Genomic DNA, 24022 nt, shown 5'->3' on the forward strand with positions numbered 1-24022 from the left:
ACAACCGAAGCCAGGAGCCAGGAGCTCCTCCAGGACTCCCACGTGGGTGCAGGGTCCCAAGGCTTTGGGCCGTCCTTGACTGCTTTCCCAGGCCACAAGCAGGGAGCTGGATGGGAAGTGGAGCTGCCGGGATTAGAACCGGCACCCATATGGGATCCCAATGAGTCAAGGCAAGGACTTTAGCCTCTAGGCCACGGCACTGGGCCCCAATACATTTCTTTTTAAGATTTATTTTATTTTCATTGGAAAGTCAGATATACAGAGAGAGGAGAGTCAGAGAGCAAGATCTTCTGTCTGATTCACTGCCTGAGCGGCTGTAATGGCCAGAACTGAGCCAATCCGAAGCCAGGGGTCTGGAGCCTTTTCCAGCTTTCGCATTCCAGTGCAGAGTCCCAAGGCTTTGGGCAGTTCTTGACTGCTTTCCCAGGCCACAAGGAGGGAGTTTGATGGGAAGTAGGGCTGCCGGGATTATAACTGATGCCCACATGGGATCCTGGATCATGCAAGGTGAGGAGTTTAAATGCTAGGCTACCACACTGGGCACAACCAACCCATACATTTATTTAAAAAAAAAAAAAGAAAAAACTCTACTAATGATGGAGTGCCATTATAATAATAACACAATTTTCCTAGTTTCTCATTTCCTAATTATGCACAGTTGATCTTGACATGGATAAGTAAATGGCCAGCTTCTCTGGGTTTCTCCTGACACTTGGCTCTGAAGCCACTTGGGGATCAAAGAGCTCTACCTTCTCACAAATCCTCAACTCAACTGAAACACAAAATGGCACCATCAAAATGTGCATTTCAGCTCAAGGCTGTAGAACTCTTGCATTTGCTGGCTTCTGTCATGTCCTGTGCAGCCTGCATCAGTGTTCATTGAGATCTGCTGAGAGTTCGCTGTGTTTGCCTTAGTGACAGCCACTCTGGTTTAGACTGATGGAAGCAAGAGGGCATTTCAGAGAGTCCCTGGGACAGTGGGAACCCCTCAATGATGTCAGGTTTCAATATGTTTGCACCCCAGCAGTGACTGCTCCTTATTTTCCCTGTAGTTAAACAATGACTCTGCCACAGAGGACGCTATGCCAGACCACCCTGACCTGCTTCTGCAGTCACAAGACTCCACGGGCAGCACCACCACCGAGGAAGTGCTTCAGATCAGAGATGAGACCCCAAGTTTGGAGGCTTCTCTAGATAATGCTAACAGCCAGCTGCCTGAGGTGGGGAGAAATGGGGGCTGGTGCATGGCCAATCTGGGCTCCTTTTAGCACTCCGTTAAACCCCCTTACTTCTCTTTCCACAGAGTTTTCATCTGACGTGCTGAGATTTTGATTTGTGTCTAGTATTTCTAACCTGTTGGTTGTTTAAATGAAACAGTCAAATGTGATTTTTTTTTCTTTAATGTTGATGGATGACCTCCAGGTTAAAAATACCCCCGAGTGTTGTAATGGGCATTGGCATCGCAGAATGGGATTCCCTTACGGGCAGCTGCTTTGCTGGGCTTGCTGAGCCTCCTGTGTGGCGTTGCATTTTCTTTGAAGGACTGCTTTCGTTTTCTTCTCTCTTCTTGCTTTGTATTGGGTTTGTGTGATTGGTGCTGTGATTGGGATCAAAACCTCAGGCCAGCTGGGTTAGCAGTTGGTTAGATGAAATCTTCTGAAAGACTTTGGAACCACTAGTATTATGTTTTTTGGAAAGGCCTGTGAGAAGTAAGCCAGATTCCAAGCTAATGACTGACTAAACTAAGTAAGTATTAGTTTTCTTGGTGTTTTTGTTTTACTATAGATACTTCTTATATAAGTATAATTGTCATAGTTCTGTCATATATGCTTTTATGCCTTGGTAAGTATCAGGAAAATATTATATTTCTAACAGTGTTGACCCAGTGAATGAAGTAAATAGATCCAGATTAGTCTTATTAGATGATGGAACTTTAGTAAGTGAATCCTCATGCTCATTGTCATCACATTTACATACCTGACCCCTCTTTTACAATAAGCAGACAAGTTTTGAAATGAAGGTATTTTGGCTTCCTTATTGGCAGTGGTTACCATGCTCATACTTGCTTAGATACTACAATTCCCTGGATATTTAATGTGATTTCCTTAGGTGCTAGGCATTAGCTAGGTGCTAGAGACAACGGCATTGCCTGTTCTCAGGGAGTTTAATATCTTTATTGATAAGGCAAATATACTGAGAGAAAAGGAGAGACAGAAAGACCTTCCGTCTGCTGGTTCACTCCTCAAGTGACTGCAACGGCCAGAGCTGAACCGATCTGAAGCCAGGAGCCTGGAGCTTCTTTCGGGTCTCCCACGTGGGTGCAGAGACCCAAAGCTTTGGACCTTCCTCCACTGCTTTCCCAGACCACAATCTGGGAGCCAGATGGAAAGTGAAGCAGGTGGGATTAGAACCAGCAGCAATATGGGATCCTGGAACGTGCAAGGCAAGGATTTAGCCATTAGGCTACCGTGCCAAGCTCAACTGAACACTTTTTTAGAAAATTCCAGCTTCATATGCAACACTCTCCAACAAATATGATCAGATTTCATTGAAGCCCGACAAAGTGATGAGTTAAGTGTGTGGTCGGGAAGGGTGGTAAGAACAGGCTTTCTGGCTATGAGGACATTGCAATAGAGCAACACCTTGGGAGAGAGACAATGATGTGTGAATGGCATGGCATGTCCAGGTCACCTGCAGGAGGTTGAGTAATTCTAGAGAATAGAATGCAAGGAAGGGGCCAGCTTGGGCACTCAGCTAACACACTCTGTGGGTGCCCACGTCCTGTACTGAAGTGTGTGAATTTGAATCCCCACTCCACTACCAGTTCCAACTTCTTGCCAACACAGTGGCAAGGACTTGGGCCCCTACCATCCATATTGATGTTTAGACTTCCAAAGTCAGCCCCAGCTTTAAAAAAGGGGGAGGAGAAGGAAGAGAAGAAGCAATAGGAGAGATGAGTAGAGACTAAAGCATGAGAGAGGTGCTGGCTGCTGTTCTGACTTAAGACTTCACCCGCCCAGAACAGGAAACCAGGTGGGTTTTCATTCTGTTAGTGATACCTGTGAAGTAATAGACATGGAAACAGACACTTAAAATACAGGGCACACCAGCATGCATTTGTTTATTCAACCAGTAAGCATAATACGAGTTTAACAGTTTTAGAAGTTGAGTGGAAAATAAAGTGAGGTTAGCATTTGAGGTGACACCTAAGTGACAAGAAGGGCCCAGCCCTGGACAATCTGGAGGCAGAGGAGGGACCCGGATGACAGTCAGTGTAAGAAGGCTGGGGAAAAGTGAGGATGAGTGGGTGGGGGTCACGCCTCACGGCTGGTGACACAGCAGGTGAGCTTCAAGCTTTGTGAGTGGAAGGCATTATCTCATCCTGTTTCTTTTGTTAATCTTGGTTTTTTATGGAAAATAGATTGTAATACCTGCCTTGTGGAGGTGTGGACAATGCAAAGTGAATTGGATAAAGGAGACATCAAATGTCAGCAGGAGCAAGGGAGGGCCTGACCCAAGAGTTCATGAACATGGAAAGCACACAGAGTACTAACAACATTTGCAAATTAGCCTGATTCCGTTTTAGAATGTAAATTGTAACAGAACACCCAGTCTGAATCTAGCCAAAGTCCGTCACTCCATAGATAATTTTACAGAGCATAAACTAAAACCTCAGCTAGTTTAGGGGCAGGAGGTCTCTGACTGTATGCCCAAGAATAACTAGTTATAAAAATAAAAGAAGCGGTTATGCTTGTTTCAAAGCTGTAAGATCACAAGTACTTGTTTTCAAACTGATTACTCTCCATGCAAATTAAAACCTGGTGGTGAAAGTGCCATGCCACATAGCTGTCAAGTGTTTTCCTGTTGTGGCAGTGGCAGTTCCTGCATCCAGTCATCACCTGTGGAGCTGCCCCATGGTGGTCGCATAGCACCACTACTCCAGTAATGCTTGCATGTATAGGAAGAGATACACTTCATAACTCTTCTGTTGATCTAGAAATAGGAAAATAGATTCTATTTAATAAGTGAGCTTATGATTTATTTACTTTTCAAAAGTGCAGCAGATTTCCCAGTGTTTCTGCACGTGGGTAGCTCAGTGCTAAAGCCAAGATTTGCAGTTGGAGTCTTCCCCATGGACAGTGCTCCCAGCGCCGATACCCAGCTCACCGAAGCCAGTGTTCAGCTGCGGCTTCCCCATGACAGGTCGCCACCCCCAGGACCACTTTGGATTACCACCTGGGCTTATCTTCAGAAGTTACTTTGCTCCCGTGTAACAAAAGAAGTGACATTTCAAAAGAGAATTCATGGTAAAATTATGAATTGGACATTGAAAACGATGTGCAATACCAAAAGACTTATTTCTTAATAAGCATCTAAATCCTGTTACTTGAGAGAAAAACTAAACACGCGTTGATATTTCCGTATGACAACAGGTGATATTTTTTCTTAAGGTGATACACTTTAATGTAAAGAAATTAAGGTTAAGACTTTAAAAAAATTTTTTTAACGTAAAGTCTTCAGAGGCTAAGAACTCTGAGAACCCATCAGACTTTGTCAAGGAAAAACCACTTCATAAAAGGACTTGGACGACAGCGGTCATTTATTGACTGATGAAGTTCTCTTTTTAGTGCTTTTTAAAGGCCACTAAAAATGTGGTTGTTTTTCAGGAGACAAGTTCAGTGTTAAAGGAGGAACATGTTACACCCTTTGAAGATGAAGGGCCCTATCTGATTCAAGAACAGCAGGATTCTCCTGTGTGTCAGGGAATCCTTGACCTTGAAGAAAGAGGGACGCCCGAACTGCTGGCTCCCGAGAGCTACCCGGGGTCTGTGTGCGAGGAGGATGTTACCTTAGCGCTGAAGGAGCTGGACGAGCGCTGTGAGGAAGAGGAGGCCGACTTCTCGGGACTGTCCAGGTGAGTGGCCAGCTCTGTGTGCCCTGGAGGAAGTGGTGTTTTTCCCTCAGCCCTCCTCAAACACCTCTGCCTTCCTGTTTACTTACCAGCATTTCTTTGCGTGTGTGTCTGTAGTCACTTCTTCATGATTTTAAATAGATGTTTATTTATTCAAAAGGCAGAGTCACAGAGAGGCAGAGAGAGAGAGAGAGATCTCCTAACTACTGGTTCACTCCCTAAATGACTGTAACGGTCAGGGCTGGCCCAGGCCAAAGCCAGTAGCTTCTTCGAGGTTTCTCCCTTAGGTTCCAGGCTTTGGGTAATCCACTGCTGCTTTGCTGGGCACATTCACAGTGAATTGGATTGGAAGTGGAACAGCCAAGACTCAAATCAGCACACATATGCTCTGCCTGTGCTGCAGGCAGTAGCTTAACCCGCTGTGCCACAGTGCTAACCCTTCTATATTCTTTTTTTTTGTTTTTTAAGATGAATGACAGTGAGTTAGTATGGTTTTTTTCCTGATAAGTGACTTTTACATTAAAAAAAAACACATGTAGGTCCTTCGTAAAACATTCGGCCGTGTCTGAAATTTAGAACCACAAAATACTTGCTGTGCTTCAATGTCAAGTGGTGAAGTGTTAAAATCAGTTTTGGGGGCAGGCATTTAATGCAGCAGTGAAGGCCCTGTATAGGAAACCTGCATCCCTTCTCAGAATGCCTGGGTTAGGGTTCTGGCTACCTTTCCAGCTTCCTGCTCCCTGACATCCTGGGTGGAAGGCGGGGAAGGCTCAAGAACGTGGGTCCATGCTTCCCACATGGCAGAGCATGACAGGTTCCAGACACCTGGCTTTTCTGGCATAGCCCAGCAAGTCCCAACTGATGTGGGCATCTGGGACTCTGTCAGTGGAAGATCTCTGTGTCTCTCTGTCCTTCAAATAAAAATAATTTTTGAAGAATCAATACCAAAAGAATTTCTATGATACTAAAATATACCTGCAACATTAGGGTAATTCAAAAAATATATGGAAATATTTGGGAAAATATATGGAAATGAAAAAAATGAATTCATTTTGATGCAAAAAGTTTTGAAACCTAGGCATGGAGGGATCTTCACAGTTCCTGGAAAATGTGTACTGTGAAAAAACTACATGGATTTCTTCTTCTTTTTGAGAGGCAGCCAAAGAAAGAGCTCCCACCTGCTAGCTCACTTCCCCAGTATCCACAAAGGCTGGAGCTGGGCCAGGCTAAAGCTGAGAATAATAGTTCATTGGTCCTCCACGTAAGTGCTGGGGTCCCTGCCAGTTGAATCAGCACCTGCTGTCTCCAGGGTACACAGCAGAAGGAAGTTGGAGCAAAGGCCAGCTATTGGACGTGGGCATCTTAGCCACTCTGCCAGGTGCTCAACCATGCGTGGACATCCTAAAAGAACTTGTTTACCAAATGATTCTGTGATAACAATTATGATAGCATCTAATACTTACTACTTGGTTTTAATAAATATTTGTGACTCAAAATGTTTTTAAGGTCTCTCAGTTTATGCATATCTGTGACGGTTTGAAGCTCCTTGATACTTATTTAATATTATTTCAGAATATTGCAATAAAATTATGTCTATATTTCATGTGATAGATTTTTGGTTTGTCATGGTGTCAGCGCAGCAGCCTACAACTAAGTTCCTAAATGCCACTTGGACTATTTAAAAGAATTCCAGTTTTTACTTTTACTCGATGGTGAAATTGGTTGCTCTTGTATTTTATGAAAAAAATGATTTTTTTAACCTTCATACATAGAAGCAAAAATACTTTAACTGCTGTAAACCTTCAAAAGTTAATAGAAGTGAGATCATACTGGTTTCTTATTTTGATTGGAGAAAAATTAAACTGCTGCATTTCGCAGTGACCCATTTACATGGCATTCTCAGCTTAGACTGCATCAGAAGAAATATATGTGGTGAAATGTTAAAAAAAAAAAAAGATTTCTTTTTATTTGAAAAGCAGATTTTATAGATAGAAACAGAGGGGCAGAGAGAGATTCTCTATCCACTGGTTCACTCCCCAAGTGGCTGCACAATAGCCAGAGCTGAGCTGATCCAAAGCCAGGAGGAGTTTCTTTCTGGGTCTCCCACATGGGTGCAGGGTACCGAGGACTTGGGCCATCCTCCATTACTTTGCCAGGTCACAAGCAGGGAGCTGGATGGGAAATGGAACAGCTAGGACATGAACCAGTCCCCAAATGGGATGCCGGAGCCACAGACTGAGGATTAGCCTGTCACAGAGCACACTGGCCCCTAGTAGAGTTTTAACCTATACAACATACGGCATCTGGTAGATTTTTGTTTTTATCCTCAATACCTCTAGGTCATTTACCTGTGTCTGAGAGTATGTGAGTATGCAGATAGTGATAAGAAACCTCAGTGACAGACCTTTTTTCCCTTTATGGATTTGGATATAGCAGAAACTCATGTAATGAGTGAGTCGTTGATTATGTACAAGTGCAGGTATGCCAGAAACGATAGGAAAGTAGGAATTTCATTATTTAGCATTCTTTTCTTTTTAATGTTAGAGGAGTAGAGTCACTTGTTTGAAAGACAGAAAAGAGAGACTTTCTGTCCATTGTTTCACTCTCCAAATTGCCACAGCAGCCAGGGCTGGACCAGGCCTAGACCAGGAACCAGGAACTCCCTCCAGGTCTCCCACATGCATGGCAGGGACTTAAGAACGTAGACCGTCATCTACTACTTCCTAGGCACATTAGCAGGAAACTGAATTGGAACAGAATAGCTCAAAATGGCACTCCAGTGTGGGATGCAGCCCTCCCAAGCAGCAGCTTGACCCACCACACCACAGTGGCTACCAAAGCTGTGAGTGTTCAGTCAGGCTGAAGCCAAGTAGCTGACTTTGGCCAAATATATCAGCCAAAATAGAACGTTACAAATACAATAACTAGTTTAGTTTGGCTAAAATTAGTGACCATTGATTTTTGAAATGCATTTTTTCACTCTAGATATGTTTTATTTTAGTCTTTTTCTGCAGTCATTATTCAAGTTTTTTTGCCATATGAATTGCTGCATATGGAGCTACCCTATAACATAATCCAGGCAATCTGAAGACCCCGAGTAGCACATCTTACCATCTGTTCAACCTACTCCTGAAGAAATACATCCTCCTCTTTGTCCATTGCCAGTGTTCTGTTTGTTGGGACAAATCCCTTGAAGAACATGGAGAGAGATTGTTTTGTTGGAGTCAGGAGCATTATCTGCCATGCTGTTCTAAAAACAGGATAAGGTGCAAAAATGGTGGAGCCTGCGGGCTGTGTCATGGCTGACCACATGGCTTTGGACCTGCAGTCCTGGGTTCTAATTCTGTCACTGTCATTTCCTCCCAGTAATGAGACATGCTAGTTCAGCTCATTGTGCTTCTGCCTCTGTTGCACCAGGATAAGGGCACAGACAGACCCTAGTAGAGCCTGGCCTTCATAGGCAAAATGTTGGGAAGATTAATGACGTGACCGAGACAGAACAACTAGCAAAGCTCTTGCTGCCAAGGTCACGATCGATGCCTTGAAATACAGTCATCCTCATTGTGGGACTGTCCTAATCAGATGCCTCCACGTTAAAATGAAAGCATTCTTTTTTTTTTTTTAAAGATTTTATTTATTTTATTACAAAGTCGGATATACAGAGAGGAGGAGAGACAGAGAGGAAGATCTTCCGTCCGATGATTCACTCCCCAAGTGAGCCGCAACGGCCGGTGCGTGCCGATCCAATGCCGGGAACCAGGAACCTCTTCTAGGTCTCCCACACAGGTGCAGGGTCCCAAAGTTTTGGGCCATCCTCGACTGCTTTCCCAGGCCACAAGCAGGGAGCTGGATGGGAAGTGGAGCTGCCGGGATTAGAACCGGCACCCATATGGGATCCCGGGGCGTTCAAGGCGAGGACTTTAGCCGCTAGGCCACGCCGCCGGGCCCGAAAGCATTCTTTTTTGCTAGAATAATCCATAGTGGTGTCATACTACAGACACTGGCTTATTTTAAAGTAATTGTATACAATTGGAGCCTAATTCCAAAAATGATAAGTGAAAGAAAATAAACTTCTTATTCATGTTTGCCTCAGAAATTTAAGTCATACAGTTTCTAAATCAATGTTTATATAAGAATAAAGGCAGCACATATGTATGGGTGTATTTATATATATATATATATTTATATATATATATATTTATATATATTTATATATATTTATATATATATATATTTATATATATATATATTTATATATATATATATATATATATATATGAATAAGTGGGGCCGACAAAATGGCACGCTAACCTAATCCTTTGCCTGTCGTACTGGCATCTCATATTGGCGCTGGTTCGTGTCCCAGCTGCTCCACTTTTGATCCAGCTCCCTGCTTATGAGCTGGGAAAGCAGCAGAGAATAGCCCAAGTGCTTGGGACCATACACCCACATGAGAGACTTAAAGGAAAGTTTCTGGCTTCTGATCAGCACAGCCCTGGCCACTGTGGCCACTGGTGAGTGAACCCAGTGGATGGAGGGTCTGTCTCTACTTCACTCTGTAAATCTGCCTTTCAAATAAATTTTTAAAAAATACTTTAAGTCATTCAACATATACGCTGATTGGCTGCGCTATTTGTGTTAACAGTCAAGATGAAGAAGAGCAAGATGGCTTTCCGGAAGTACAGACGTCACCCCTGCCGACACCCTTCCTTTCTGCCATCATCGCTGCTTTCCAGCCCGTGGCCTATGACGATGAAGAGGAAGCCTGGCGCTGCCACGTCAACCAGATGCTATCTGACAACGACGGGTCCTGTGCAGTGTTCACTTTTCACGTGTTTTCTAGGCTGTTCCAGGTCCGTGAGTTTTCAAGTTGCTGAAGCATATTATAGTTACCTAAGTTACTGGTGTCCTGCTGAAGTCAGTTCTCTCAAATTTTAATATCTAATAATGAACAGGTTTTCTTTTTTTTTTTCCCAAAGATAGCAATACTGCTTAAGTTTACACAGTGACATTATAGAACTGCTAGTATTTTATACAGTAACAGGTTCACATAATTCCCCAAGGAGATATAAACAAACCTTTCAGATGACTGCTGAGCAAGGTTCTGTGGCACAGACACGACCCTGCCTTGAGGGGGCTGCTAGCTGATGTTCTGGATCAGTTTGGAATGGAGTGGAAAGTTAGTTGGCACTATAGCTACTGTGTGGGCACCTTATAATTTTAGCTGTGGTGCTTGAGTCCCATCCTGAAAAGGAGTCGTGTGTGCTAATATGTGCTGAGTGCTCACTGAGGCCCTGTGTACAGCCCAACGATAAAATGTAGACACCGTTTTTGCCTTTTGTGCAGAGGGAAGCTAAGGTAGAAAGAAATGCCACCACTGAAGTCGGTCCTCTGAGCTCTCCACCAGGCCTCTACCCAAGCAACTTGGCCTGTCCCAGAAGACCCACTGCTAACGGCTTCTTCCTGAGGCTTTGCTGATCCAACCTCCAGTGGTCCCCTCCCATCCCTCTTTTAAATATATCAAAGGTGGAGTTACAGAGAGAGAGATTCTCCAACCTCTAGTCCCCTCCCCAAAGGGCTGCACTGGCTGAGCCTGAACCAATCTGAAGCCAGGAACCTAGAGCTTCTTCCAACCCCCATCACTTGTTTAGTGCTCATTAACAAAGACATTTATTAATTCTGTACTATTCCATTGTTACCTGGTTTTCTATTTTTTTTTCTCGTGACATTTATTAATGCCTGAAACTGTGCCTTATTCTTGTTTTATCAAGCCTAATGACACCTAATATCTCTCTTCCTCACACACACACACGTGCGTAGACACCTTATTTGTATAATATATTGAGTCCTTTTATGAGTTTGGCACTGCCTGTTTCTTATGAGTGAACATTCCTGAATTCGGAAAATATACTACTCATGCAATTTTATGATTCTAATTTACATCAAGGCAAATGGCAGCCCAGAGACTATATTTGTGAAAAGTTTGTCAGGTGTTTACTTCTAAACAGCAAATCCCTCAGACATGGCAGGATTTACTTCTAAGGCTCTATGGCATGTGCTCATTTGTCTGACATTAGTAGCATGGACCATTAATTTTTTCAGAAATACTATCTGATAACTCTGATTAGTTTTGGAAATGAACATGTTAATAGAATTTTATACATGATTAGATTAATTTAAGATTTTATTTATTTTTATTGGAAGGGCAGATTTTGCAGAGGAGAATAGAGAGCTTCCATTAGCCAGTTCACTCCTCAAATGGCCACAACGGCCACAACTGAGCCAAACTGAAGCCAGGAGCCTGGAGCTGCCTCTGGGTTGCCTACACAGGTCCAGGGTCCCAAGGTTTTGGGTCATCCTTGTACAACTTTCCCAGGCCCCAAGGGAGCTGGATGGAAAGTGGAGGAGCCAGGACACTAATTGGTGCACATATGGGGTCCCAGGTCATGCAAGTCGAGGATTTAGCCACTAGGCTATTACACTTGGCTCAGCTACAAGAATTTTTCAAGTTTGTCCTACTTACAAAGTTTTTGTTTATTTGTTTTTAAGATTTATTTATTTATTGAAAAGTCAGATATACAGAGAGGAAGATCCTCCATCCGCTTATTCACTCCCCAAATGGCCACAATGGCCAGAGCTGAGCTGATCCGAAGCCAGAAGTCAAGAGCCTCCTTTGGGTCTCCCACATGGGTGCAGAGTCCCAAGGCTTTGGGCCATCCTCCACTGCTTTCCTGGACCACAAGTAGGGAGCTTGAAAGGGAAGCAGTACTGCCGGGATTAGAACTGGTGCCCACATGGGATGCCGGCACATGCAAGGAAAGGACTTCAGCCGCCAGACTACCGCGCTGGGCCCACAAGTTACTTCTTTAATAAAAAGGTATTTTGTCGCTTTTAAATAAACTGTTTTTTGTGCTTTTCCCCACAGACAATTCGGAGAAACTTTGGAGAGATAACTGACAAGGCAGTCAGCTTTCTTGGTGAGAATCTGCAGCGGATTGGTTCTAAATTTAAAAGTTCACTGGACGTCATGATGATGTGTTCAGAATGCCCAACCGTGTTTGTGGATGCTGAAACGGTAAGGTTTCCACGCAGGCTTGGTATGAAGATTGAATTTGGCCCATTCAGTAGATAATCTTTTCAAAACAAATTTGAATGATGTAAGTTCATGCTTTCAACTTGTTCATACACTTCTGGTAATAGACAGTTTTGGTGTATTAGACTAGTGGCCTGTGGCTGCAATTCAAACCTTATCTACCCTAGTGTGGTACAGGATGAAGTAAGGGAAAATCAGCCAACAGGTTCCTGTTCTGAGTCCTAGTGAGGATGCCGAAAAGTCACTCCCAAAGTGTGTATGGCTGCACTCCCTGCCAAGGACTCAGAGCTCATTGATCTTGCTTGTTGCTAAGGACATTTAAAGAATTTTTTAAAAAGTTTGAAAGGCAGAGTTGCAGAGATTTTCCATCTGCTGGTTCACCCACCAAATGGCTGCAACAACCAGTGCTAGGCCAAGCCTAAACTAGAACCCAGGAGCTTCTTCTGGGTCTCCCTCGTGTGTGCATCTTCCACTGCTTTCCCAAGCCGTTAGCAGGGAGCTGGATGGCAGGTAGAATAACTGAGACTTGAAACGGCGCCCCTAGTGGATGCCAGCACCATAGGCTGTGGCTTTACTTGCTATGCCACAATGCCAGCCCCCGCTTAGAGATTCTGTATCTGATGAGTCAAGGCATTAGAGACCTCGGGTGTGATCTTTGAGGTATATAAGTGCCTGTCCTGCCATTTCCCACTCGGGCTAGTTTGAAAGTGCTGCCCAAATCCCCCTGTGCTGCTAGTCCCCGGTGTGGCAGAGTATGATGAAGGAACACCAGCGAGCAGGTCCTCCCTGACCCAAAGTTGTCATTCTCGTGATTGTGATCAGAGATCAGAGGTGGTAACCTGGATCCACATGTTTGTTTAACAGCTGGTGTCATGTGATCTGCTAGAAACGCTCAAGTTCAGTGTGCTGGAGTTGCAAGAACACCTGGACACGTACAATGCCAAAAGGGAGGCCGCGGAGCAGGTCAGTTCTCACCCTGTGACCCTGGTCATTTGCTTTGGGCACTGAGCTGTTGATGTGGCAGTAGGTAAGCTGGGCAGGAAAGCAGCCCCTGCGGCAGTGGCCATGGGGGCTTCTGAGGATGCTGTCTGAGCAGCGACTCCCAGCGTTGGCCGTCTCAGAGCAGAGTGGGAAGCCACAGCTTTGTTAACTGTCCCACTGCTGCCAGCATTGCAGGGCAAGTAGCGGCAGCATTTCTGAGGCAGTGTTGCAGAACTGCAGTCTAGAAAACCTTCAGCCTCAACAGGGTTGTGATCTCCCAGGCTGTGGATGTGGGCAGACAAGGGAGGAGCTGGCAGCCATTAGCGAGAGTGCCTGCTGAGAAACGCTGCTTCCCCTCCTCCCTGGCCCTGGAAAGCAAGGCGGCTCCAACCGGGGCAGAAAAGCACAAGGAAAAAATGCTTCTGCCTCTCATAAAAACTGGGAAGAGTGGACATTTTTTTTCCCCTAGACTAGATGAGATTATTAATGAGTATTAATTATCATATGTAAAAAAAGCCCGTGAAAAATGAAGTATAACACCGAGCTGTTGCTCCCTATCCTAGACAGCATCATAAAGCACAAAACCTGTACGAACCCATAAGAAAAGTTAACGAATCTATCACCTAAGTTATAGCTACAAATAAAAGCCCTGGTAACAAACACCTCCCAAGATCATGCAGGTCCAACAGAATGAATGCAGACCAGATGGAGATCACTTGGAGCTACTAAAAACTCCAAGGGAAGAGGGTATATGATCTGGCTAAATTTTGGACTGGTGCACTCTTTCAAGGAGAGAATATAGCATGAGGAAATGTAAATATCAAGGCTGTATCCTCCTCAAAGGAGAGCAGTGCCTTAAATTTGGACTCTAGACTTGGAGTAATCCCATCAAAACCCAACGTTGCTGCCAGCCAACATGCAGACTCATCTTTCCGTTGGAAATATGTGCTGCAGATGTTTTACAATTAAAGATAACTATAATAGGAATACATAAATACACAAGTGGCAGAAACATCAGATACCTAAATAAGTCTTGGAGCCCTAAACAAGAAACTTTATTAATGAGAGAAATTAAAAGCTGCTCAAGTGAAACTGCATCATTCTATATTGTAAAGATGTCATTTCCTCTGTAAAATGACCTGTAGTTTTACTATAATCTCATTTGAAATCTATCCCAATATTCACGGAAACTGACAGAGTTTTTAGTGAACATATTTTTTGGGAATTACATTTTAGGATCTTTTTAGGATGGTATGTCGTCCACACACAAACCCCCGCCACCTCCAGGCAGGAATGGGGTGATTTGTCTTGCCAGCACCCTGAGCCCAGAACCCTCTGCTGACCTTGGCTGAGTTGCAGGTGCAGCTGCTTGGTTCCTTTGTTGCAAGGGGGCCATGGTGCAGACAGTGGAGCTTACGCCCAGCAGTTCCCTCGCCTTCAATACCTCCTCATAGCTAGCTCCGTCTTCCCAGCCCAGTGAACCATGGCACAAATTCTAGGCAACAAATTTAGATTTCTGGAGTAGGGATGCCCAGGAGTAGGACTAAGCAAAACCTCTAGGATAGTCACGGGGTGAATATGGGGCTTGCTTCGATGCTCTCCTCCGACACCCCAAGTCCTGGTAGCATTCAGCCTCTCTAGTTGTATCTAGAGTCTCACATGCCTCAACCTGTCACCCCCAGAAGCTGAGCTGCACCAGTTAAATGTTACCTTTCCTCTGAGCCCTGAGTAAAGAAAAGATGATGCTGGCAGACAGAGCAGATGGTAAAGGGAGGGTGGACCTGTCCCTGCCCAGCCAGGATGCAGCACAGGACCTCCTGGCTGGGACTTCTAACAGAATAGTGACCAAGAATGTCCGCCAGAATTGTTACTGGTATTAACTAATATTAAACATTATACTTGGTAATAAACCACCAAATAACTGAAATTCTTTTTAAGTTTTAGTGCATGCATTTCTTGGTTGGACAGACTAGAACAGAGTAGTGATTAGTGTGTAAACATTTTCTCAGAATAAAGATAATGCACCCCTCCCATAATAGGTGTCAACTTGAATGTGGCCCACAGAAAGAAACCCACTGATGGCTTTTGACAGTGGGTGCCACAGGCCATCTCAGAGAAAGCATAACATGTTTTTCTTCAGAGAAGCTGTCAAGTAAATAGCCCAAGGCCTGGAGCAGTCTGAGGCACCAAGATAAAAAGACAAGGTCAAAGCGGAGGCTTTTGAAGTAACTGAATTGTCTAATTTTTTGCATATACAACATCGAGCTATCATGCAGAATTTTAAATGCCTATTTTTAGAATACATAGCTAGTTTTGATTAAAAATGAGAAAGCCCTATTGCTGATGTCACTCACAAAACAGGAAATCAAAAAGAACAGATAAGGCCCTACTTAGGTTTTGACAGTTTAACTTAAAGGTCCTTCGCTTTTCCTATTGGGAAATTCTGGGGCTCTGTGACTGGGCTGGGCACCACAGTGCTTTTATTTGAATGAAGGAAATAAATGCACAGCAAGTCAAGGAATAGCCCCTGGGTACAGGAAAACCACATTCAGCTTCTGTGTCCTTCATTGGGGTTCAAAAGAAAGCAGGGAGAAACAAGATCACTGGATCTGGGATTCTGTTTCGCTAATGAAAGCTGACACCAGTGTGCTGCGAGGTGCGCTTCTGATGAGCAAACAGACCCGCTGGGTGCCGAGCTGCCTTTCTTAAATGGACCAGAAGGGAGGCACAGCTTTCATTTCCCCCATCAACATTGGACAAAGGGCAGGTGCAGGTTGTAAAATTTCCAATAAAACCATCAAAATGAAGAATATTCTGACTAAGCTGGAGCATCCCATGCCGTTAGAATTGATTGTCCTTTTGTTTGAAAACTGTCGTAAGCATGTGTGTGTCATTAGGGAGCATTTCCTGCTATGTCCTGTACAGCTGAATGACGGCAAATGGACATCAAAGTGTAGACATCTACAACTAATCCCAGGACTTGTGAATGTTTCAGCTTGCTGTTTTACATGGCCGGACTCTTAGACTATGAATTCTGTTGTGTGTTATTATACAATTACTGCATTACAACTTACTGTTACTTATTTCCTTAGTGGTTAGACAATTGTAAGAGGACATTTGGTGCCAAAGAAGACATATATAGGATAAACACAGACGCACAAGTAAGTTTCTTTTTGTTTGTGTTCAGCTAAGATGTTACATAGCCTTAGTTGATATTCCTAGAAATAAAAAAAGTGAAGCTTGTCATTTTGGTTATCAAAGCAATCTTTGTAAAAGTGAGACTTAATGAAATACTGGCTGCGTAATGAAAAATTCACTTTAATAAAAACGAATGAGCAGCTTGTGACAGAAGCTTAATAATATCCAGTAGATAAGCTCGATGGATATCGGAACGGTCCAGGGCCCCATGCAGTTGTGTCTGCCCGTCCCATGTTAGTATTCAGAAGCTCAGTTATTCCATCAGGAAGGGACACCCAGGAGTCACGTGAGACACGCTATGTTGGTCTTTCTACAGGTGGAATTCTGACGGGATAAGTTATGTTTTTCTCCTGCTTAATCATATATCCTCTCAGGGCAGGTGCGTTCACAGGTGTTAAGTGGGGACTAGTTATGGCCTGTACATTATATGAGATTGCCAAATTTCTGTGAGGAAATGCCTCATCAACTAAAATAGCCTGAACACTTGACTTCAGAATTCATCTTTTTCAACTCCACTTATATTCTATTGTCTATAAAATACTATTTTCATAAGACATTGAAGTTTTTAGAATAGGCACAATGTGGGGAAAAAAATAGTAGTCCGGAAGTGCCTATTTCAGGCACTATCTGATGGCATTTCCCATCGCTGTCCCACAGCTTGTAGGTAGGTGCTCCAGTATGAACATGAAGGGACTGAGGCGTGGAGAGGCATATCTAAAACTTGTATGTAAACAGGGGAGCCAAGGTTGCAGCCTCCTCGGGCAAACCCCAAATCCTAAGAATCCTGTACTGTTTAAGAAGTGAAGTGACGTACGGGATTAACCCTAGCATAGAATTAGATGCGTAGATTGTAAGGCATTCTGGGTTTCACATGTGAACCAATAGTGCAACCTTTTTGCTGTATCAGTCCAGTGCTTATGCTTATAATGTGATTTCTCACATTATTTCCACCTTGAAGGAAATGACAGGCCAACTGACAGAGCATGAGCTTTTCTAAGTGAAAACTTAAAGAAGTCTTAAGATTTGACTGACTTGAAACAGCTTTTCCATCCACTGGTTCACTGCCGAAATGGCTGCAGCGGCCTGGGCTGGCTTCCAGATCTCTCATGAGTGCCAGGGGCCCAGGCACTTGGGCCAACCTCCACCACTATTTCCTAGCCATTAGCAGGGAGCTGAATTGGAAGTGGAGAAGCCAGGACACAAACCAGCATCCATGCAGGGTGTTAGTGTCACAGGCTACTCCACAATGCCGTTCCCTGGCCCTTCTTACCTTACCTCTCAGAGCCAGCTCCTTTTGAAACTCCTCCTTAACCCTCCTTTCTCTCCCCACCCCTGTGTACACCACTACAGGCTTTTACATAAGATGGAATTAGTATTGAATGAATGAAAAGGATGTCCTTGACAATTTCAACAATCGAAAATATGCGTCCTTACCAACTCACTTTTAGCATCTGTGAGATGAAGTTTTGCTAGTTGAGATCTATGCCAGTGATTTATTTTCCTTTATGTCAGATCTACTGAGGAAAGTACTTAAGTCCCAAATTATTAATTTCTGTGTGAAATAAGCTACATTAAAACTCCAATGCAGATATGCTGGACATCCTGCGCTCAGCCAGTGTTTACTGGAAGACTGACCTTTCTAAAGTGATAGGAATAAATGTAGTTAACACTCTTTCAGGGGAAACTATTTAGAAACGCATGCTTAAGAACTGGCTTTTTGTCATTTGTTATATCATTGTTATAACCATCTGTTATCTTAATTACAAGAAATTTCCTCACTTAATGAAGCTCAAGCTGTTATAGATGCTGAATTGTAATTGTTTAGTCCATAAATAAGATGTCCCTACTATGTGTGTTATGTACAGAAGTTCCTTTGATTTAAACAGTTACATTTGTGTAAGTCAACTAAGTTACTTTCGAGATGGGGTTTAAAATACACTTGTTTTGATATTTTGTCCTGTGACTCTGTGATAGTTAGGACAACCTAGGAAAGTCAGATCACCTGAAGAGCCATCAGAGGTATCCTCAAGGGTTATATGCCAATTCTTGATTCAAGATTATAAGCCAATTCTTATGAGGAAAAAAAAATGGTAATTCGTTTGACTTATTTTGCAGCAAGTTTTCCACTTTAGAAATGGAAATTTTATTACAGTTCGGGTGGGGTTTTGTGTTTTTTTGGCAAAATTTATAAAAACCTAGATAAAACACTAGGCAAATTACCACGATTAAGTTCCTTAAATTTTATTCCTTACAGATTATATACAGAAATAGCCATAACCTAAATGTAGTTCAGTTACTATTTGACAAAGAGTTGAATTATTGCAGTAATTGTCTAAAATGTTGTGCTCTGAAAATGACACAGCTTTCCTTGGGATATATGATGTTCTTCAGTTTTCCTGGGACATCTGTGACTCTGGTGACAATGATTTCTCACACTAACTCTTGGTCTTTTTCTTCCTTTGTGTTTTTTGTGACCTGATCACCTTCTTGCTTAGCAAATGGAAATTCTAGCAGTAAGTGACCCGTCTTGATTTATAGACTCCTTATCGTTGCCAGCCAGCCTGGTTTTCATCTGCCATTTATCCATTTGTGACCTAGCAATGTTTCATTGAGAACTACTTTAAAAGTAGTGTATGCTTCTGTTGGCCCTAAACCCATAAAATGCTGGTTTTTTAAAAAAGATAGTATGTATGTACAACTAGCAGCCATCTTTTTCTACATCTATGACTAACATCTGTTTAAATTTCTTATTAATTTAAAAAATCAATTTGCAAATGTTAACTCACAGAAATGAGCTAGTGAAATTTAGGTTTTTTTTTTTTTTTAACTTAGACTCTTCTTACTTTTAGTATATGTGCTGCCGAAGCGGGCACATCTCTTCATACTCTTAGATAGGAAATTATCCAGTTTGTTTCTCAAGCTCTTATAGATAAATGCACTGAAATCCACCTCTCACTGTGAGCAGGGGTCTATGCATTTGTAAAGATTTTTCCCACTGTGGAATCCCTTTACATATCCCACTTGCAAAACTATGTGTGGAAACGTGCGCGGCCGCTGCTTAACCAACAATGACCCTGATTTAACCCCTGTCTCCAGAGCATCTTTCATACGCCTCTCATCAGCTTCACCACATTAACCTGCTTACTGCTGAAAAGTCAATGCCTAGACTATCCTAACAACTGTTTCTAAATTTTGACTTGGAAATAATGCTGTCTTGTCTAGTGGCGAGGAAAACAACCCCCCACGTTTAACACCCTGTCCTTTCTCTCTAGGAGCTGGAGCTCTGCCGAAGGCTATACAAACTGCACTTTCAATTGCTGCTTCTGTTCCAGGCCTACTGTAAACTTATCAACCAAGTCAATACAATAAATAATGAAGCCGAGGTAAATATTCACTTGCACTAGTCACCAGTAACAGTCTAGAAAATGTAGAACCTTATGTCTGTTTTTCTTGTTAGGTTAAATCCAAAGTCACAGTGCATCTTCTTGTCAGTTGAGGAATTGCAACAGTGTGTGCCATCAGAACCCATTAGGCAGGAAAGCAGCAGGAACATATCCTGCAATCAGAAGTCACGTAGAGCATGTCAGTAGGTAGAAAAGCCTCGCAGCGCGCCCTTGCCATCCTGCCCCCCGTTACTCCTGCACACCTCTGTGTGTGAGGATGATGCTAAGCTATCTTTGAATGCTGGAGATCAGTTGATTTTGGAATCTTCTCCCTTGTCAGCTGCCAATACTGTTTTCAGCAGAAATGCTTGATTTGTGCACAAAGATATGCCTAGGAGTTTCAACAAGGTTATAGAAAAAGCCCATTATTTAATTCTATTTCCCTTGAACTTCTTAAAATCCCTTCATGTGTATATAAAATACCTTGAGTAAATAACTTTACTGTCAAAAATTTTCATGGAGGCTCCAGTGCGGTAGCCTAGCGGCTAAAAGCCTTACATTGAATGCATCAGGATCCCATACAGGTGCCAGTTCGTGTCCCAGCTGCCCCAGCTCCCATCCAGCCCCCTGCTTGGGACCTGGAAAAGCAGCCGAGGATGGCCCAAAGCGTTAGGACCCTGTACCCATGTGGGAGACCTGGAGGAGGCACTGGCTTTGGATCGGCTCAGCTCTGGCCATTGAGGCCACTGGGGAGTGAATCAGCAAACAGATCTTTTTCTCTCCTCCTCTCTGTAAATCTGCTCTTCCAATAAACATATCCATATATGTACATAAAGGTTTTCATGGAGTAGGCCTGGGGTACAGTGTGTCAAGCCACCATCTGATACACCCACATCCCCTGTCAGAGTGCTGGTAGGTTTGTCCTACCTACATTGCTTCTGTGCCTGGGAAAGCAGCGGGTGACGGCTCGAGTCCCTGCCACCACTTGGGAGACCCCCTGGGAGCCGAGGGCTCCTGGCACTGGCCCGGCCCCAGCTGCTGTGATGCTGCAGACGGCAAAGTCTGTTCCCTGCCTTTCAGATTGCAAAGTAAGTATTTTTTCCAAAAGTTCTCACAAGTTCCCCCATAACAGTAAATGTACGTGTACTATCCAAATGTAATATGTCATTACATGTTAAAACAAATAGTAACAGGACCAGTGTGGATGTATGTAGCATGCTAGTCCTTCACCTGAGGCTTCAGTTCCCACGTGGGCTCAGTCCCAGCTGCTCCACTTGTGAACCAGCTCCCTGCTGCTAACCTAGGAAAGCAGCGGAGGAAGGCTCCGGGCCTTGGGCCTCACACCCACATGAGGCACCTGCAGGAGGCTGCTGTCAGCTCTGCTCTGGCTGTTGCAGCCATCTGAAGGCTGTACCAGCAGAGGGGATGGAGCTCTGACTTTCAGGTAAAATAAATCTTAAAAAAAAAAAAAAATTACACCCAACTGTTATATCAAGAATACTTAAAATTACTATTTGATACCTGAAATTATGCATTCCCTGCAAAATGGAAAACGAGTTTACTGCTTTTAATGGTTTTTTTGGGGGGAGAGGGGGCGGTTAAGGTTTATTGTTACTGGAAAGTCAGATTTACAGAGGAAAAGATTCACTCCCCAAGTGGCCGCAATGGCCAGAGCTGAGCCAATCTGAAGCCAGGATCCTGGAGCCGCCTCCAGTTCTCCCAGCAGCAGGGTCCAAAAGCTTTGGGGCATCCTCCACTGCTTTCCCAGCAGAGAGCTAAATGGGAAGTGGGGCAGACGGGACACAAACCAACACCAACATGGGATCCGAGGTGTGCAAGGTGAGGAATTTAGCCACTAGGCTACCGCACAGGACCCGTTTTCTCTTCTTTAATATTGAGATTAGAGGTCTTATGTCTACTCATTCACTCCTAAGAGGGCCTCAATGGCCAGGGCTGAAACAGGCTAGAGCCAGGAGCTGGGTTTCCCACACCCAAACACTTGGACCATCCTCTGCTTTCCCAGACCATCAGCAAGATGCTGGGTTACAAGTAGAGCAGCCAGGACATAAACCAGCACCCATATGGGATGCCAGTGCAACAGGCAGTAGCTTTACCTGCTACACTGTAATAACAGCCCACTTTTTAACATTGTTGAATAAGATAAAATGCCCCTGCCACCGGTGTACCTCACGGCCACCTAGCTGCTCGCTCTGTCACTGGCCGCAGACCAGTCCCGTCATGCTGTGCCTGTTTCAGGTCATCGACATGTCCGAGGCGCTTGCCCAGCTGGAAGGCATCCTCAGAGACGCCGAGGCGGCATCAGAACACGAGGAAATTGACATCTCCAAAGCGGCACAGACCACCGTAGAAACTGCCATTCATTCTTTAATCGAAACTCTGAAAAATAAGGAATTCATATCCGCTGTAGCACAAGTCAAAGCTTTCAGGTAACACGCAAAGGGACTGGGCAGTGACCGCTTGCTGGCCGGACTCTTCCTAGCGCGCTGTTGGGGCTCACCGTTTCCAGATGATGTCACAGGACAACAGGGCTACCTCTAACACTGAGCTTTTCACCACCACCAATTTTAGACTCTTCTAACTCACAGGGAGCTCCGAGCAATGGATTTGCTCAAATGTTAGATTACTTAAAATTTGGTTGTGACAGTACACTTAAAATGCAGTGGTCTTATACCGACTCACGCCACCTCATGCCACCTCACGCATACCTGCTCTGTATTTCAGATCCCTGTGGCCCAACGACATCTTTGGCGGCTGTGAAGACGACCCTGTGCAGACACTGTTGCACATTTATTTCCATCACCAGACGCTGGGCCAGACCGGAAGCTTTGCCGTCATCGGCTCCAACCTGGACCTGTCAGAAGCCAACTACAAACTGATGGAACTAAACCTGGAAATCCGAGAGTCTGTCCGCGTGGTGCAGTCCTACCAGCTCCTAGCCCAGGCCAAACCACACAGGAGCAGGATGGCGAGCACTGGCTTCTGAGCGACTTCAGGCATCTGGGAAAAGAAACAAAGCCGAAGACGACGAGGAATGTTAGCCAAGCACCTTTTAGGAACCCTTGCGATTCATCAGTAATTTATTTCTGGCGGCATCTACAGTTATAGTACTAAATCAAACTGTAGGAACAACGCAGATCTGAATGGGAGGAAAAACCTTAAGAGCTGCCAGAACTTCCTGCAGTAACTCTGAAGAAGGAATTTTTTTTAATTGAACCTATGTGAAAAGAAAAGGGCTAAAAGTGATGCATACAAATAACATTACTTTCTGAAGGAAGAAGAATTCTAAGAACATTTGCAATAACGGCCTCTACATACTGAGACATCGGGGAAGCAGGGGGCGGAGGGCTGCAGGCAGGCTGGCTCGTGGGCGCCCAAGCCCTGCCAGGCTGCTCGGTTTCCAGCAGTCAGCGCCTCTCCTACGTGAACATCCAGAGAGATGTCCACACAGACTGACCTATTGGCAAAAACCATTGATTTTTATTTTTATTTTTGTCACTCTGGGGGCTGAGGGTCTAGGGTGTTGCTGTTGTGTTTTGGGGTCTGTATAAGGAATTACGTGTGTGTGAGCTGGGATGTATGGATATGTGATAGTCGTATTTTTCAGGGTGTGGATGTTTGGTGAGAACCGTCTCAGAGCATGCCTAAAAGAGCACTGCAAGATTATTTTTGAAGAAATTTTATTTTATTAGCTCTAACTCTTACTAGTGTGTAAATGTTAGAACATTTTAATAATATTTTAAAACTGGGCTTTCCCGGTATTTCAAAAAGAAATAATATATCTGTTAACGTTATTGGAATGCTGCTCAGTTCTCTGACCAGTGCTTACGTCACGATTGTTGATTACTAACCAAAGTAGATGCCTGCAGAGACTTTAAAATGTAAAATAAAGATGTATGCTGCCCGTCAGCTCTTCATTAGAAAAAGTTAACTTATTTTACTCCATAATTATAGAAACTGTATAGACTAAAATCAGTATTTTCTTGTACATTTGTGCCATGCACTGTTATACAAGAATAGGTGTACAAAGCTAAGGGAAAAAAAAAAAAACAAACTGTGGTCCTTGACGGTAGAATATATGACTTGCAGGCTCCGGTGCCTGCAGAATTCAAGAAGAGATTTTTTATATGGTGATTCAGGACTCCCGTGTTTCACCCTAGAGGAACCTGGGGCTGTGGGGAAGACAAAAGGAAGCCCGAAGACTGACCACCAACACATGCAATATTCTCACCCACTGTCTAAGTCTGCAGCGTAACATGAACTGGCTCCTCTGTCCTTTTTTAAATAGCGTTTTGTAAAAGAAATGAATGTAGTCCCCCAACTCCTCTGCTTTGAAGGAACACCTTGTATTTTTTATATGCATCTCTTATCCACTGTGACTTTCCTTTTAAACGGGGCTCTGGGGTTCCAGGGTTTAGAATGTAGAAATGAAATGAA

At 43.8% G+C, this 24022-nt stretch overlaps 1 protein-coding gene across 12 annotated transcripts in view; it reads left to right on the forward strand.

The window, feature by feature from the left end:
- The window catches only part of FRYL (FRY like transcription coactivator), a 247737-nt gene extending 225008 nt beyond the window's left edge, over positions 1 to 22729 (forward strand). For 8 of the 12 annotated variants that reach the window (XM_058670127.1, XM_058670121.1, XM_058670119.1 and 5 more), the window contains 10 exons: positions 1053 to 1220; positions 4668 to 4915; positions 9558 to 9765; positions 11838 to 11987; positions 12870 to 12968; positions 16079 to 16147; positions 18680 to 18697; positions 19457 to 19567; positions 21824 to 22014; positions 22310 to 22729. In XM_058670127.1, coding sequence (XP_058526110.1) covers positions 1053 to 1220; positions 4668 to 4915; positions 9558 to 9765; positions 11838 to 11987; positions 12870 to 12968; positions 16079 to 16147; positions 18680 to 18697; positions 19457 to 19567; positions 21824 to 22014; positions 22310 to 22571 — 1524 coding nt within the window. In that variant the 3' untranslated portion in view covers positions 22572 to 22729. Of the gene's footprint in view, positions 1 to 1052; positions 1751 to 4667; positions 4916 to 9557; positions 9766 to 11837; positions 11988 to 12869; positions 12969 to 16078; positions 16148 to 18679; positions 18698 to 19456; positions 19568 to 21823; positions 22015 to 22309 lie in introns of those variants that run through there. The other 4 variants (XM_058670123.1, XM_058670125.1, XM_058670126.1 and 1 more) reach the window with 3 other exon arrangements.
- The last annotated feature ends 1293 nt before the right edge of the window (positions 22730 to 24022 follow it).

The sequence above is a fragment of the Ochotona princeps genome, chromosome 11 (genome assembly GCF_030435755.1).
Source record: "Ochotona princeps isolate mOchPri1 chromosome 11, mOchPri1.hap1, whole genome shotgun sequence".
Taxonomy (NCBI): domain Eukaryota; kingdom Metazoa; phylum Chordata; class Mammalia; order Lagomorpha; family Ochotonidae; genus Ochotona; species Ochotona princeps.